Source organism: Echinococcus granulosus, assembly GCF_000524195.1.
Source record: "Echinococcus granulosus chromosome Unknown EG_S00004, whole genome shotgun sequence".
NCBI lineage: Eukaryota > Metazoa > Platyhelminthes > Cestoda > Cyclophyllidea > Taeniidae > Echinococcus > Echinococcus granulosus.
In genome coordinates, this window is record NW_020170384.1 from 160395 (window position 1) to 176471 (window position 16077).

The 16077-nt window shown below is 41.0% G+C and overlaps 2 protein-coding genes across 2 annotated transcripts; both read left to right on the top strand. All coding sequences in view use genetic code 11, as the record gives it.

The window, feature by feature from the left end:
* Positions 1 to 1854: 1854 nt before the first annotated feature.
* EGR_01020 (Calcium-binding protein) lies at positions 1855 to 2111 on the top strand (the record flags this gene model as incomplete). Its single annotated transcript, XM_024490269.1, has 2 exons — positions 1855 to 1871; positions 1919 to 2111. 2 exons carry the CDS (start codon positions 1855 to 1857, stop codon positions 2109 to 2111), a joined length of 210 nt encoding a protein of 69 aa, XP_024355088.1.
* A 3590-nt stretch (positions 2112 to 5701) lies between these two features.
* EGR_01021 (Membrane-bound transcription factor site-2 protease) lies at positions 5702 to 13998 on the top strand (the record flags this gene model as incomplete). Its single annotated transcript, XM_024490270.1, has 7 exons — positions 5702 to 6046; positions 6084 to 6434; positions 8790 to 9155; positions 10473 to 10804; positions 11891 to 12093; positions 13614 to 13721; positions 13754 to 13998. The coding sequence occupies 7 exons, from the start codon at positions 5702 to 5704 to the stop codon at positions 13996 to 13998; spliced, it is 1950 nt and encodes a 649-aa protein (XP_024355089.1).
* Positions 13999 to 16077: the final 2079 nt, after the last annotated feature.

Below are 16077 nucleotides of genomic sequence, written 5' to 3' on the forward strand. Positions count from 1 at the left end.
AAAATGTTTCCTTTTGGCTGTGACTTTGTTATGTGAAAGCAGTGTTTACATTACAAGAAATGTGGAAGCTCTCTATCTAATGAGCAGTTTTAGATAAGTAGAAATTTGTGAAAGTCCCCTAAAGATGAAAGCTGTGATAAACACAGAAGTACATTGAGTGGCTCCCGTGGCCTGATTGTAAAGCCAGAGAGGCAGGCGGACCCCTTTTAAGACTAAAAGTGCCTTGCCTACCCCAACATCGATATGTTAATTCCGTCTAGTTTTTCATTGAGAATCATAGGTGGGAAAGCACATCATCCACTTCTACAAATGGGATTGGAATGGGGTTTACAGCCAAGTAGATCAACGATTCCTTTCTGCATTCTCAAAGTTGTAAGACTCTATATCGTGTGACTGGAATTCAGGCTCCTCCCAATGCTTATTGTGGATATAAACAATGCAAGGGCTGTATTGCATCCATACGTAGCGACTTATTCTGACACTGCAGGTTCCGAATAAGCAACCTGGACCCAGGACTCCAATTTATGGATTGTATCATCACCAAAAACTCCTCCTAACAAAAATAAATCCTTTAACATTGAGGAAATGTTTCTCGGCGCTGATGGCAGGCTGATCAAGGTATATGTGAGCCATGAGCTTCATTGCATTACTTTGATTCAGTTGCTGTTATGCACGGCCTGGATGCCAAAGTTCATTCCTCGGCATTTGCTGGAGCAATTTTCCTGAGTAAGATGTGAATTTCACCTTAGTTTGGTACCATTTTTTTCAGTCTAATGCAAAAAAGTAAGGTCGAATTGATTTTTTTTGAAAGGATTTTTAAGCAGCTAAAAAAAACTCATTTCCTTCTCACAAGTTATATCCGATACAACCCTTTTTCCTCGTTTGAATCACTTAATAGACTGTCTTTTATGCCCTAAACCTGTTTTGCTGCTATAGAACTTGGAGTAACTGGCCGTGGCGACGCAACAACTTCCGTCATTTAATGTTTCAAGTTTTGCGTCGTGTCAACGATCAACTGTCTTACAACCACAACATCGCTTTCGCGGCGTTCCTAGCGGATTAAAGATTCCGCCCACTGTTGTGCCACCTTCAGTAAGCAACAGGTTTAAAAGTATGGAATTTGGTTAATGCCGAAACTGAAATACAATTCTCCTCATTTCCCTTTTTATCGTTAATTCCCCACTAGATTTTGCAGAACAATTTCAATATTTTGAACGTTGTTTTTTTAATACCACATGGTCGTGCGGCTTAGATACCCTATTCAATCCTTTGTACACAGAACGCATTAGGTATCGAGGACCACACAGGTAAGTGCTATTCATAATTTTGTTATTTTCTGACCACTTTCAGCAGATCTGTTTTAAATCCTCCAACGTGTTGTCATGGCTTCCAGTTAATTTAATTAAAATCAAATTAATTAATCTTAACATCAAACCCAAAAAAATGTAAAGTTGAAATATTGGGTTGAATTTAAGTGCACAATTTATTTACATATTATGCTAAGTTGAGAAGGATTGTAGAAGAGAAGACAGTGACTCGTTGAACAGTCCGCCGCTTTATATCACTTTGGAATTGAGTTGATACTTCTTTCAAGTGCCATTTGTGCCTTTTTGGACACACACCTTCACCAATGTTGCTTGTTAATTTTCAGAGGAGCTGTGTGTTTGGTACATGATAACGCACTCAACTCCGTTCACCACGATTTGTGCCGGACGGGAGCCAATCAGAGCTGTCACTTGAACTGGACGCGTTTTGAATTGTTCGGCCTCAGTACACTAGGCCCAGCCGGTTACACGTAGAATATATAAACAATCACTTCAGTGAAGCCCAGCACACTCCCAACTGAACGCTAGCATGAAAACCACACGAAGGTAGGTTTTTGCACCCGTGAGACCACATTCCCATCTCTCTCCCTTAGCCGCGCGGAAGTCTTGAAACTTCTCCAGTCCCTGGATCACGACAAGTCGGGCAAGGTCAGCGCGGGAGAGCTGATGGCCGTGTTTGGTGATGAAGTGACGCACGAAGAGTTGAAAGCCTTTATTGCTCGTCATGACAAAGACAATGATGGAGAGCTTGATATTGACGAATTGCTTGAATTTTTTACTAAATAATTCTAATTGAATCTCCCAATAAATTAATTCGCAGGCCATTAAAAGTCACAGTTTCTTTTTAAAGAGTGATGACAAAGTTTGGCAAGGTTCTCTTGCGCCTGTATTTATTAGTTCCGCACCGGTATGGATGATTTTGTCAGACCGATACAAAATTAGTGCATCAGATCTGTATCAAATCATGGAGGTGCCTCGTGTTAATGAATACAAATACACGCTTTATATTATGAAGTGCTAAATACTTTTAAGGGCAATCATATTGGGGGAATACTGGATGAATGCTTTTTCTAGAATATATGGAGGCTTTTTTGGCCCCTGCATTTTAAAAGTGGTGTTTCGAGGGGCTCGTTTTGGTACATTATGACTTTTTCCTACTAGAAATCATTAAACAGCACTGTTTGCCATGAAGGACACTTAACGTGTGTTATTGCTAATACTGCCAACGAAGCGATTCACTTTACTGATTTGTTGGCCACTGACATATTTTTCCGGTTGGATGGAGCAGGCATGACATAACCAAGTCACCACTTTTTATTATGGGAACGGGTAAGACGCTTGTCCAAACAGACCTTGCCAACGAGTTAGGCGTTTCGTAGGCTGCGCTCCAACTTCACGCAGTACACAGGAAGCTTTGTCCGCTAAAGCGACACCTCTGATGGAGAATAAAAGCCCTGTGCCAAAAACACAGGGTAATTTTAAAAATCCATAATGTAGTGCTTCCGCTAGCATATTTGTAACCATTTTTATGTCAAGGGAGTAAAACTTAAAACAATGCTTCAGCTACTGTTTATTCAACTTTAGGATTTCTGAACTAAAAGGACTGATTGCATGGGAAATGAAGACGAACATTAAATAAATTCTCAAGTAAATGATAGTAATAAGGTCGTTTTAAATGGAACTGGCAATGCCCATAGATCACACAATGTTTTCTAAGAGCGGATTAGTTAGAGTAGATTTCCGTCTATTTTCGTAGACAAGCCCCTAAAAGTGTTTTGATATTTTAGTAGCAAAGGAATGTGACGCTTTAAGGGTTGATTTTAGTTGAATTACAAAGTATTTAGTGGCGTACGAAATGTCCGCCTTTTCCTCTGTCTTGAGGTTATCTACACCGCATTTATTCCCCTCGCAAATTGTTAGTAATTTGGTACCTACGCTAAGTGGCTTAGCCTTCTATAAGAAATGCAAAAGGGTATCAGATCGCAATGTAAGCAGCCAGAGTGCTGACGCCTTACGACGCATGATTTTTTACGAGTGTACACTTTACGATGCAAATCTATCGCATTGCACGGCCTTACCTCATGACAGTCCGCTAGCTACAAACATGTATAAACAACGGTGGATTTTGTCACACCCGTCTGTTTTTACTATTTATTCATATAAATTGTTTCTGGAGGTCATTTTTTGTTTGAAATACTAAATATGTCAGCTTATAAAAAATCCACCCTAATTGAGGATGTGACTGTCGCTGATTAACGAGGTGGCGGTGTTCTACATGAATTGTTGAAGATCTTCGGGATCATTTTAGAATTAATACATGGTGCAAGTTTTGTAGCTCCGTCAAGATTTTCCAGTTGGCGGTACAGAGTTGCCGATGTTACACAACCTGACAACTTGGCATGATATGCCACATAATCATTGTTGTCCTTTGTTTCCTTTAGCTGCTCATAATTAACACCCACCTTGCACCCACTATTGCGATGATAACCGGTCATACAGTATTTACCAACCACGTGGGATATCTACATAGTTTAAAAGTCCACCGATTAACTAAAATCCTAGTTCAGATTTCAAATATTTATAATAGTTACAAGAACAGACAACTTCTGTCGTTACACTTGCATTAAACTATTATGGCTATTAGCTTAACGCTTAGGTTTGGTTTCAAAGGCACTTCAAAGCTCCGATTTTGTAGTGCTACCTAGTGCCAAATCCCCTGGGCCGCGACGGAAGCCTCCAGTCCTTCTCCACGTCGGCAAGACATATGATACTTAAGCATCCTGTCTCCCTTCAACTTCAGGCAAGTGTCGGGGAGCCACAGCACCAACGCCAGCTTTTATTCTCTCTTTAAAAATGCCGTAAATGTAGTCAGTAGTAAAAAATGATGGATAGGTATTTGAAGTTCCCGGACCAAACATGCTAACGATTTTGAATTAATGGTTTCAAAATATACTTCACACCTTTAATGGGGGATTATAATGTCTTCATATGCATTTTAGGAAAAAAGGTACTTCCTTCCTAGCTTTTACGTTTGGTGGAACATTTTAAAACATATTCGCATTTGCCAAACTATGGTGTAGCATCCCGAGACTTCCCTGAAGACGCAAGAAGACACAATACTCGGGCAGCATATATATTCAGCACAAAGAAGGTGTCTGAGCTATTGGCATGGCCCGAAGACCAGCCCACCCAGAGATGTATAAGGGGGCTAATTCCAAGTACAAAAGTGGCGCCTCACCAACAGAGAGGGACAAACCACCATCGTATTACAATGGAAAAGATAACTGATCGGGAACATATATTTCCATCTGAGACGAAACCGAAACCTGAAATCAGGTTAGTCTCATTTACAATTATCTTTTTGGAAACCAAAAGTATCTGTATAGGAGGGAGATATGTTTGTTGCTGTTTATTTAAACTAAAACTTGAACAAGAAGAACGCAAACAAAAAACTAGATCTGTGCAAACAAGATGGTTAGGAGAGGAAGAGTTGGACATGAAACACCAAACTTTAGAAATTGGGGACTAAGTTTGAGTAAATTACAGTGCCAAAAAAACTCATAGGAAAGAAGTCTCTTTGCATGGCAAAGGTGAGCGGAGTCTAAAATTGTGCTAAGGTTGGAAACAATTTCAAAAAAAATATACCACGTTCGGTGGGTGTAAATGAATAACACTAAACTTGTTTAAATGGGAATAATTCTACCCCTTAATACACCTCAGTTCGTGCTGAATTCACAATTGATCTTTCACGTACGAGGCCGTATGCGACAGCATAAAGGGAGTTCTACTAATTAATTAAAGGGGATCGATAGGAAGTTGACTCAAGGATGTGGTATTAATGATTTATACCATTTTGTCTGGCTAGTGTGGACGAGACAGTATGGTACATATTTGCGTGAACAGATCCTCTGAGTGGCAAGCGGGGAGATTGGACCAACTCCGCCATTTAGAGGAGACGTGGATCCCTAATGCGGAGGCAAACAATTATCCCCCATTAAGTATTATTCATATTAAAATTCCGCATCTTCAGAAAATTGTCACTTAACCAATCGTCGTTCTCCAGGGGCCGAAACCGAAAGTAGACTGTGAAATAAACGGAAATACTAAAAGCACGAAATTCCCAAACTAACTCTTTGAATTTGAATCTGAGGAGAGGTACGGGGTTTTAAGCTATAAGCAAATAATCGCCCTTTGCAACAGAAAACGGAAAAAGTGAATAAAATTTCGTAAATGTATTTAGATTGTTGTTTAAGTTACCTATTTTGAACTCCGGAAGCCTTAGTTTTTAGGAATTAGCCTTGTTGTGGGTCGTGCTTGCTATTCTGTGGTCTTAGGAATGAATTGACAAAGGTTATGTGCTAGCGATATTTGTAGCCATGATATCCAGCTCTACAATCTCATACTTTTTTGGGTTTTGGGTACTTGCTTACCTCCTCGATGCGGGGTTATCGAATCACCCATACACACGCCAGAAATACTTAGAACTTCGCGAGAATTCGGGCATTTCCATACAGGTTTTGCAAGCGAGATTCTTCACCCAGAAGTTAAACCCTTTATTTGAGCGGATTGGTGAAGTTCGTTGGTTTCCTTGGAATCTATGGTTTTTTGCTGGCACTGCTTTTTCAGCAGTGTTCATGGTCTTAAGTGTCGTGATATTGTTCTTTCTTGCCTACAACACGACCATGCGCAAACCTATAGAACAGCAGGTCATAACCCCGGTGGTATGTTTATTCAAACCCTTTTTTACATTAGTTTTAGATGCCTGGAGTTAATTTGCCGATGAGTCAACTTGGTTTTTATTTGCTGACGCTCCTTGTGTGTGTGGTTCTTCACGAGGCTGGTCATGCGCTGGCGGCACTTCATGAGCGTGTTAGAATTCATGGGTTCGGCTTCTTTCTCATTGGAATTTATCCTGGCGCCTATGTGGATATTAGTGACGCTGATTTGAACAGTCTTTCACCGATACGACAGTTGAAAATTTATTCGGCTGGCGTTTGGCATAATGGCGTGATTGTCGTTTTGAGCATTATTTGTTTTTACGCTCTCCCCTGGATTCTTAGTCCAGCCTATGTGATGAACCAGGGCGTTGGCATCGTCAATTTACAAAAAGTGAGTCTTTCGGTTATAATGTCAGCTTAGCGCGCCGATTAGTTGTAAATGATTTGGCCATTGGATGGTATCAGTACACGTTAGTAATTACACTTCAAATGCAACCTTTCTTCTTCAGTCCACTTTGCATTTCACTTGTTATATGCTTAGCAATTACAGCATCGCAGCGACTTGGTGGAATCCTCAATTTCCCATTTGCAATGGCATCAAATTTCGCGAATTCCTTAAATCTCATGTTGATAAACTTGGAGTTGGCTACATCTACGTTAAAGTGCATTTTATCCCCACTTTTTTTGGGGTAGTTTTAACCTGGTAAGATAGCCTGTTTTTTGGACAACGGTGCTACTAGTGAACTTTGGACCAAACATGAAAGTTCCGTTAAACGTTTTTACTACTCCTCTACTTGTCTTGATAAGTCGTCCACTGTCTCCGTGATAGTCCTTTAGTAGTCAACACACTTTGTAAGAGGCACCGGTTAGAAAGGTCTTCCCATCACTATTCACATTAAGGAGAGGGGATCTTTGTTTTAAATTCACTCCAAATAGTTGGGCACGCCTGATTTAGCCGTTTTCGTTTTAAAGTACCCCTGTTTATTACCTACGTAAAACACGAACCAGGCTTCGTTTGTCTCATTGTTGTATCTTAGGTTTATTTGCATATCTTTTTTTTAGAGAAATGGAGTTTGAAAGGTACAATTTGAGCTTCCCTTTCGGGAGGACATTCACAGCGGTGTCTATGTCTACATAAATGTCCGAGTTAACTGTCTTGCCTGCATTCATTTGTTTTAAGGTCCCGATTTAACGAAAGGGGAGTAAATAGTCAAGAAAGAATGCTTTACTCTGCAGTTTGGGTGCTCATTTACCATTTCTTTATGTTCTTCATTGTGCTATTTAGGGTGTCTATTCTTCATTGCAGCAGAATAAAATAAAGCTACATAACTCTAGTTTAGTTTGCATTACGTTTCCATAGCTTTGACTAGATCTTGCCAATTTCTATTGCCCAAGGCAGTTCCGAGAACCTCCAGATCCTTTGGTTTGAGTTTTCACCACACTGCTTCAATGATATTGAAATATTTCCCACTGTCACCATTCGTACGATAAACTCCGCAATGCCTCGAGTACCGAATCGCGAATTGATGTGCCCTCCTCTCTGCAATGCACTTTGTCGCTCCCTTCAAATCTTTGGAGCTCGCTTGTCCAATATCTAGTTTACATAAAGCTGCATGCAATCTCTTATTATGTTCCTACTTGCCTCTAATGGTTATCCTTTCTTTTTATTTTTTTGTGTCGTCCTTTTGTGTATCTGAATGAGCTGTACTTTTATGCTCATTTTACCTTCCCGTTACTGATCAGACATCCTTTGTATGCAAATCTTGTACTCTGTCATGTTCTCTCAATCCCCATAGAAAGCATATCAGAACATTATTCAGTCACTTTTGGGCACATTCTTAGTCTTGGTGAAATTGTTCCACTCTTCAAGTTACTCTGAATTTTTTTGCCCATGATAATTTGTGAGGTCGTTCTGCCCTTCAGATCACACACACTCAATGGCATAAATCACAGGATCACAGTTTAATGTTTAAAAATTATGGTCATTGTGTCGCAAAGCCTTTGGATACTTGAGCATAGTTTTTGCTTTTTTCACTCATCTGAAAAGCAGTCAATTAATGATTACAAGATTGCAGATATGTCACCCTCATGGACACTCACATGCTCTATATTGTGTTCTGGTATTGATTTGGTTGTATATGTTCACCGTTTTGGCATATCCTTTTCACTATCCGATGTTTTTTTCGTGATTTGGTTATAAAAAGCATGTGCATCCTATCCATTAAGCAGGCTCATGAAGGTTATTCTCCAGGCAAAGGTTATTAACACGATATCCAAATCCAGCAAAACTTTGCTATTTTGATATTTAGCTTAAGAAAGCTTCTGGAGCTGCTATCTTTAAATTTGGATTCAGGAAACCGAAGAAAAGTTAGCATAGTGGCATATCTTTATGACAAAACGTCTGTCACATGTCTTTAAAGTATGGGGATCTGATCTTCACCAGCTTAAGGTATAGCTCAAGTGCCTTATCGTAAAATTTTTGAATACATGACGTATTTGGGTTCAGAAACTCATAAAGAGATTTTCCCATATTGATGTCAACACAAATTCGTTCTGGTGCACTATATTCTTTGTTTTTATAAAGAGAATACTTTTCACATTTTAAATATTCTAAAAGGCGTAGGTGGTTCAAGAAATACAATTTAACACTGTAAACAATCCATTAATTCGATGCCCACAGGCATTTATTCCACTTTTAAACTCCAAGGTTAGATAGCAATCAGTCCAAATCTTGCCTTTTCCACAGAACTCAGTATTCACCGGCCCCAGGGGTCTCCACCTTGGTGATGCGATAACTCAAGTGAATTCGTGTCCAGTGAACACTCCAGCAGAATGGTTTCGTTGCCTGGAGGAGGCAAGCACCAAAGTGACAGGTTACTGCGTGTCGAACAGCTTCATCGGGCAGCATCCACCGCCAGCCCCGCCGGGGCTTAGACACCTCGCTGCCGTCGTGCCTCTTCAGCCTCTGCAACAGCCACAGCATCAACAACAGAACGTTGTCAACGGACAGGAGGCGGCTCTGCCTGGCCTCGCTTCTCAAGATTGCTGTCCCTCTCACCTCGCCTCCACTCACCTCTGCTTCACCTACATGGCCAGTGGAATTAATGCAAAGGTAGTTTAGCGGTCTTCATCTTCTGCCTTCATCATCATCAAACCAGTGGCGCATTATTGAGGTTGAATGAGAAACAGCTCGTTATTCAGGGAAGAATTGTCAAGAATGTTTTTGGCTTCAGTAGGCCATTTTTAGATTTGGTATGAAGATAAACCTAGTGAAAGTGAGTACTTTTTGACAGCACTTTATTTTTTGACAGAGCATTTCCTAACAATTTTCATATCTCTTTGGATAAGTAAGTCAAATTATTTGGCATTTAGTGTCGATCACTCCGTGTGATATCCTCCCGTAGCCATTCGCGTGTTTTCGTTTGCATGTAGACTGTAAATGCAATAATGTATCGTATTCATAACAAAACCCACTTACGTGCGCATGGTTTGAGAGAATCAGTTTTCGTGCATCAATAACTGAAAATCTCCATGCACTTGAAAGGGTTAAAAATGCGCTTCTGGTAGCTTCGGCAAGCACCTGCTCTTTAACTCCAGCACCATGGTCAAAATAATACTAACCATTGATAGTAGGGGAGTTTCATGAAAGGCACGGAATTAGGACTAGACGGAGTGATTTTGAAAACAATATTTGGACCGTCAGATCTGAGAGTAGCCCTTTTGGCGACTAAACGTGATACGTAGCTCTGAACCGGCACAGCGCCGGCAGTAGCCTATGAAGCCTTCCTCCCATGACATACCGAGTGATGCTGCCGGTGGTAGTGGCGATATCGGTGCCTTTGATTCCTGCCCTTCGTTTTTCATAATTGGTAATCATCATCAAGACGAAATAAATTGCCTCACCAAATGATTGTACACTAACCCAAACTAACGACCAAAAGAATGTCTCAAAACTTGGTTGCTCTTTTCGAGTTAGTCAGTTTGTTGAAAGATTATTTAGTATTGAAGAGACGTTCATGCCAGGAAATAGTTTGCTCCTCAGTTCACTTCGATGTCTTTTCACACTAATTATTCGAAAATTGAATGGGAATTTCATTTTATGTAAGAACAAACAACTGCTCTCATTGTTTGCTAATGCTGATGAAAATCATTTGTTATTGTGGCAAAAAACGAGCAATTGACCTGAGGCATCGCAACAACCATCTCAGCACTGCATAAACGCGTGTATGTGGATTTTTCAAATGATTCTTATTGTCCTTATTAATCACGCTCATGCCATCTTCTCTAGCCTTGATGCTTCCTTCAGTTTCGATTTAGATGTTTTTAAAAACACGAAAGGTAGCTTTAGCAACCATGCAGGGTTCCTTCCGCCGTCATCCATTTTTCACTGTTGAACCGAAGAGGGGAGAGCAACTGATGTGCTTTGTAGAGGCCACGACAAGCCTGTTTGCCTGCAAGGGCAGTGACAGAGAAGGAGGCGTGCAGTGTGCCATCGGACTGTGGCCGGGTCGCAGGGGCCGGCGGACCCATGGGTGTGGCAGGGGTCGGTGAAAGCGCGTGGGCGGCCTGCCTGGTGCCTACACAACCCGACAACACTACTCGTCTTATCCGAATCGTGCACAACCGCGAGCGCTCGCCCGCCGTCCTCTTTTTTGGTCCCGTGGAAGAGCTCCTCTCCTCCGTCGAAATCTCTGACTACGTCCCCCGCTGGCCTCAAATCACACCCTGCCGATTGCCAGAAATCATCGCTACCTTCTGCAGGTAAATCGTCACCCCTCTGAAATCTAGCTTATCATCTCAACAGTTTTTGCTCATATTGAGTTTGTTTGCTTGTGCTTCGTCGTCCGAGTCTCGAGGAAATAGAATATCATAATCCACAAAGGATATGCTCAAAAGGTAGTGCTATTATTCCCAGACTGTTAACATTTTACATCTGTTTTATTACTTTAAACTCAATCGGTGTTTAAACTGATAAAGTGTGAAATTAATAATTGGTATTTTGAAGGTACTTTATTGAAGGTATTCTGTGGTGATATGGGATTTCTTGATTATGTGGAAACCGATCTGTATGTGGGGTTTCTCTGTGTGTGTTGCACCCACCTGATGCCCTCCTATGTCAAATTGAGGGTTTTAATGAGTTAGTTGGTTTGTCCTTCGATTAAGTATTCTCAATTTCTTCTATGAATCAGTAGGTAATGGATGAGGCATTGCATGCTGTTTTGGGAATCTGACTTCGCACAGAGGTCCATTTCGACGTAAAACCCAAGTTACAGCATTCATCACTCTTTTGAGATTGATGTACTATAATTCTTCGAAATCAAGACTCCTTTACAGTAAAAGTTGTGCCTAAAGCACATACGATATTTTAGGTTAGGTGTTCATTAAGTCTTATTTTTTAGAGATGAAACGCGACGATGTTTCCGTCAGACGAATACATCACAGGTTAAATAGTGGTGAACGATATACTTCTCTGATTCGCCTTTTTCTTTTCCTAGAATTGCTATACCTTTGAAACACCTTTCTCATAGTTTGAAGTTGTCTTGATGTGGAACTCATAAAATTCCCTAACAAACAATGTTCCTACAATGGAAGTTGTTAGATGAAAATGACCTATTAATCTCTGGTAGAGTGCTTTACCGTGACGAACTGCTTTCATCCCTCTCTTCTTATCAGTAATGAATGTTAGGTCACTAAAGAAAGGGTTCTAAAAATATTTTTGCTGCGGTTTCACCCGTTTTTTTTTTTATTAAAAAACACCACTCCTCAGGTTTAGTTAACGATGATGTGAGATGTATGGGATTTTCACCTTCTCCCTTTATTGCATGGTATATGAAATTGGGTTTGCAGGTACCTCTTCTCCTTATCGGGAGCGCTGGTAATGTTCAACGTGGTTCCTTGCTACGCTCTGGACGGTCAGGGCATCTTTAAGTCACTACTGGAACTGGCGTTGCCACCATGCGTATGTTCGCGGCAGATCCGACGCCTCATCTTCTCCACCACACTCTGGATGGGCACCGGTCTGGTTTTCCTCAACATCGCCCTTGCTCTCTGTTACCTCCTCCTATAGTTATCTACTCGGCCTCAAATAAGGAAGCCTCCATTATTTCCACTGTCCTTTGTCTCACTTTCCCTTTTTTTACACACGATCATTTTTCTACTTATCGCGTCTACTGTAAATCCGTGTGCAAAAATTACGAACCTGCCTATAAATGACTTCGAATTTCGCACCATTTCTAGGTATTTTAAGGCATTGAGTGCATTGTCAATATTTACGAGAGTAAGTTTTAAGCAACTCACTTCACTACTTTGGCCAGTAAGGCGGTGGATTCGACAAGTACTTGCAAGTCGGGGTGGGTTTGCCACCCGGTAGTTACCCTCGGAGGGGATCTCTGCAATCGACGGTTTTGTCCTAATCATGCTCAAACGCTTATGGGGCTAAATACGGTTGTGATTCTCCCTCGTTTGTCTCTTACTGATTACCGAGGGATGGCGGGCATGCTGGGGAATGAATGCACAAGTTGGTGGTTTTTTATGCGCTTGTTATTCGTATGGTGTTCTGAGATTGTGACAAGTTCTGTGAGGACAGAATGAATCTCGTGAATAACGCCTGGGAAGTCATAGGTGAGGCCTTTCACAAAAGTAGCCAAAATAGAGGTATGGAATGCTGGGGCTGAGGTGCTTGTCAACAAAAGCACACATTTTAGCAAATAAACTCACTGCACTTAAATGAACATCCGTCCTAAAGACCAAAATGTGAGCATGCATTCTTTTATTAGTAATTCTTGTCGCTTTTCCCTTAGCCTCCACAGACACTCTACTAGTGATGTATGGAAGTTGTGAATAAAGGAGTGCGCCCGGGTTTAGCGTGATAGCAAGTTTAGCTTTTGCGCGATGTATACATTGTTTGAACAAAGCTTTTAAGTGAGAAGCGGTCAGGGAGTACAACGTTCCTAACAGAGCCGTCATCGGAATTCCCGGAAGTAGACTCAAGTTCGAAATGGACATACCGCTGACCTCCATTCCCCGTTTAATGTCTATCAATGAACATGCATTGATCAAATTAGCCTCATAATGTGAAGGCCGAGGAGGAAGAAATAAACGGCGAACCTACAATATTTATTCAGAGTGTCCGATTTTATTCGAAATAATAGAAGTTCATCATATTTACGCTTCATTACCTAAGTTAGGCAGGGAGTAGAGATTGAGTTTAGGCATGAAATTGGCAAATTCGGAGATATTCCCCGCGGTGAACCAGAATCTGTAATGCTGCTTTAATCATTTACTACCACGCAGGCAAGGGCCAACTGTGCAAACAGGATAGTTACTTTAATCCAGTTCGAATATGAAATTTTACGGGGATTCCCACAAGTATTAAATTGTTCTGTACAATTCGGTAGGAACTCTAATGGCATAAATTTAAATTGCTAATTATACAAAGCGGGACTACACTTAATGCCCAGATAGTGTACCGATTTTCCTAGAAATTAATCGAATTGTGTAACAGTGTTTTATCAAGCCGTTGTTATGACAGCAATCATTTGAGAATTTAATTCGTGTGGTGATTGAGAAGATTATGAAGTACTAATGATAAAATCACACGAAGTCACGCTTAAATATGGGGCTTATGAAGCGTGTGGGATCGTACTTTATCGTAATTACCGACTGGAAGGTCTCAAGAGTAGTTATATATCATCCTTCTAAGTTCATCAGAATTACTTGAATTAGTAGGCCACACTGTCAAAATTGAAAAGATACCAAACGTACGGGATATACTAGAAGTGTGGTTACAGGATGAAAAAATATACAGGTGCAACATAAAAGAACTACGATTCGGTGGTGACGGGTTTTTGGATAAAAAAGCGAGAGAAATTTCGCAAAAAATAAAGGAATCCTACCATGCGTGTTACGCAAGCCCAAGTTTGAATTTGGAAGTCGGGATAGGAAATGCACCTTGAGGCCTCCAGACTAAGGAATTCTTACTTAAGTAAGGTCTGCATTATTTAAGAAATAAATCTTGGACAAAAATACGGTTGCCAAGTGTTTTTAACTGTACTACTTGGAATGGGTGTTAAACTATAGTATCTTATTAGACCTGAACTGGTAAATTTTGATTTGCCTTAAAAGCTTCAGTGGGTCTCGGCAAGGTATTTGTGGTCTTCACGGGTTAGTCTGCCTCTTTGCTAGTGAAAATTTTGTTATCAGGATATAAATTTTACTCACATTATGATGTTTAGTCCACGACCAATGGCGAAGAATTTGCCGATTTATTGATACTTTAGATATCACCTTCTAACCTTCATATGACCACCGGCTGAATGGTTTTTTAAGGACTGTGTCAAAGGAAATTAGAAATGAAGGGTGTCACCTAAGCAATAAACATAGGATTGTGAAGACTAGGACACAATTTACTATTTAGGTGATCGAACATAGGCCACTTGCGATCGACTAACATCCACTTTAGCTGGCTAATTTCTGTAAGGTCGAAGCATGGTGGCATAGAACTCAACAGCAGACAGCCTAATAGACACCACATTGGTGACAAGTCAGTGTGCGGCTTTCAATCAAGTTTAGCAATTTATGGCATTGAATAATTATGAAGTCGTAACAAGTCATAGTAGCATGGCAGAAAATGTATTGATGACGCATAGAACAGCCAAGGATAATGGCACGGCCCGGAGGCCATATCGCCTAGAAGTACAAAGGCGGAGACATAAGTGTTCATGAGATCGAACGCAGAGTTAAGCAATACACCCAAGCATTGTACGATCGTATTATTTGAATGCCGTTCCCATCGCTCGCCCAGGTCGACCTCTCGGACCGGCCATCACAACGAAGTCGATGTTTCAAAGATTCATCTAAGAACCATTTGTAGTGGTTATCAAATGTGCGCGCAACCGGGGAGATACCCAGTCTCTACCTCGATGATGCTTCTTTCCATTTCTATTAGATTTGGGAATTCATCCTGTTTGGGAACTGTGTTGGGGAAGGAGGAATGTGCTGTCCTCATACGGGTGTAGACTAGACGCTGCTTTACAACAGGGTCATTTCGTATCCCCATTGTCAGCCCAAAGAACAATTTTCAAAAACCAGTTATTTATGATGATGATTGTGATAACAGCAGCAGCAACAACAACAACGATGACAGTGTTGATGATGGTGAAGATAGTGTCGTTGTTGTTGTTGCTGTTGGTAATAATAATAATAATGATGATGGTGGTGATGTTGATGATGATGATCCGTACCTACTTCATCATGCCACCTTGTTCGCACTTCAGTGCAGTTCGGTGGTAATTAAATGGGCTGTATTCCGAATAATGGAATTAAAAAGGTATCGCGTGTTGACTTAGTTGACGTCCCTATATGGGTACCGTAGGCGGCTTCATAACGAGCATTCCAGATATTTCACGGCTAGCGTTGATTTAGTTACTAATATCATCCCCGTAGAATACAGGACTGGGGTAGTTGACGTAGGTTGATGTCATTTTTAAACTCTCTATTATGAGTGTTTCCAGGTTCTCTATCAGTGGCGGATGAGATACCGCCACGTTAAGGTTCAGCACTTGCCAACATAAATCGGGCTAGACATCCATTGTGTTAGGGTGTGCTTGTCACCTCAGTAAACTTGGAGCCCAGAGTCTTTCCAGAAGTCGTAATGAGTCATAGGGAAATGAGAAAAAATGAATTGCTGGAATGCAGAAGGGCTGAGGGCACTGACTTAACCTGAAAGCCAAGCACCCGAACGGAAGCACAATCAGCTGAGACTTGAGTGCACTAGCAACCAAAGCGGAGCTAAACGAACCATCACAGAACTCGAAACAAATCTCATGTTTTCCTATTTAGGATTCTCGTTTACTTAGAAGCAAAAGCTTAGTCCTGGTGATGTGCAATTTTTCAAACGCATTATGGAAGAAGCATCTTCTATGCCTTAATGGACCACTATTCTCGGGACAGATAGTAAATCTAAGTCCAAAAAAGAAGGTTCATTGTAGCGTCCCGTGACTCCTTTAAGACAAAAGAAGGCACAATACTCGGGC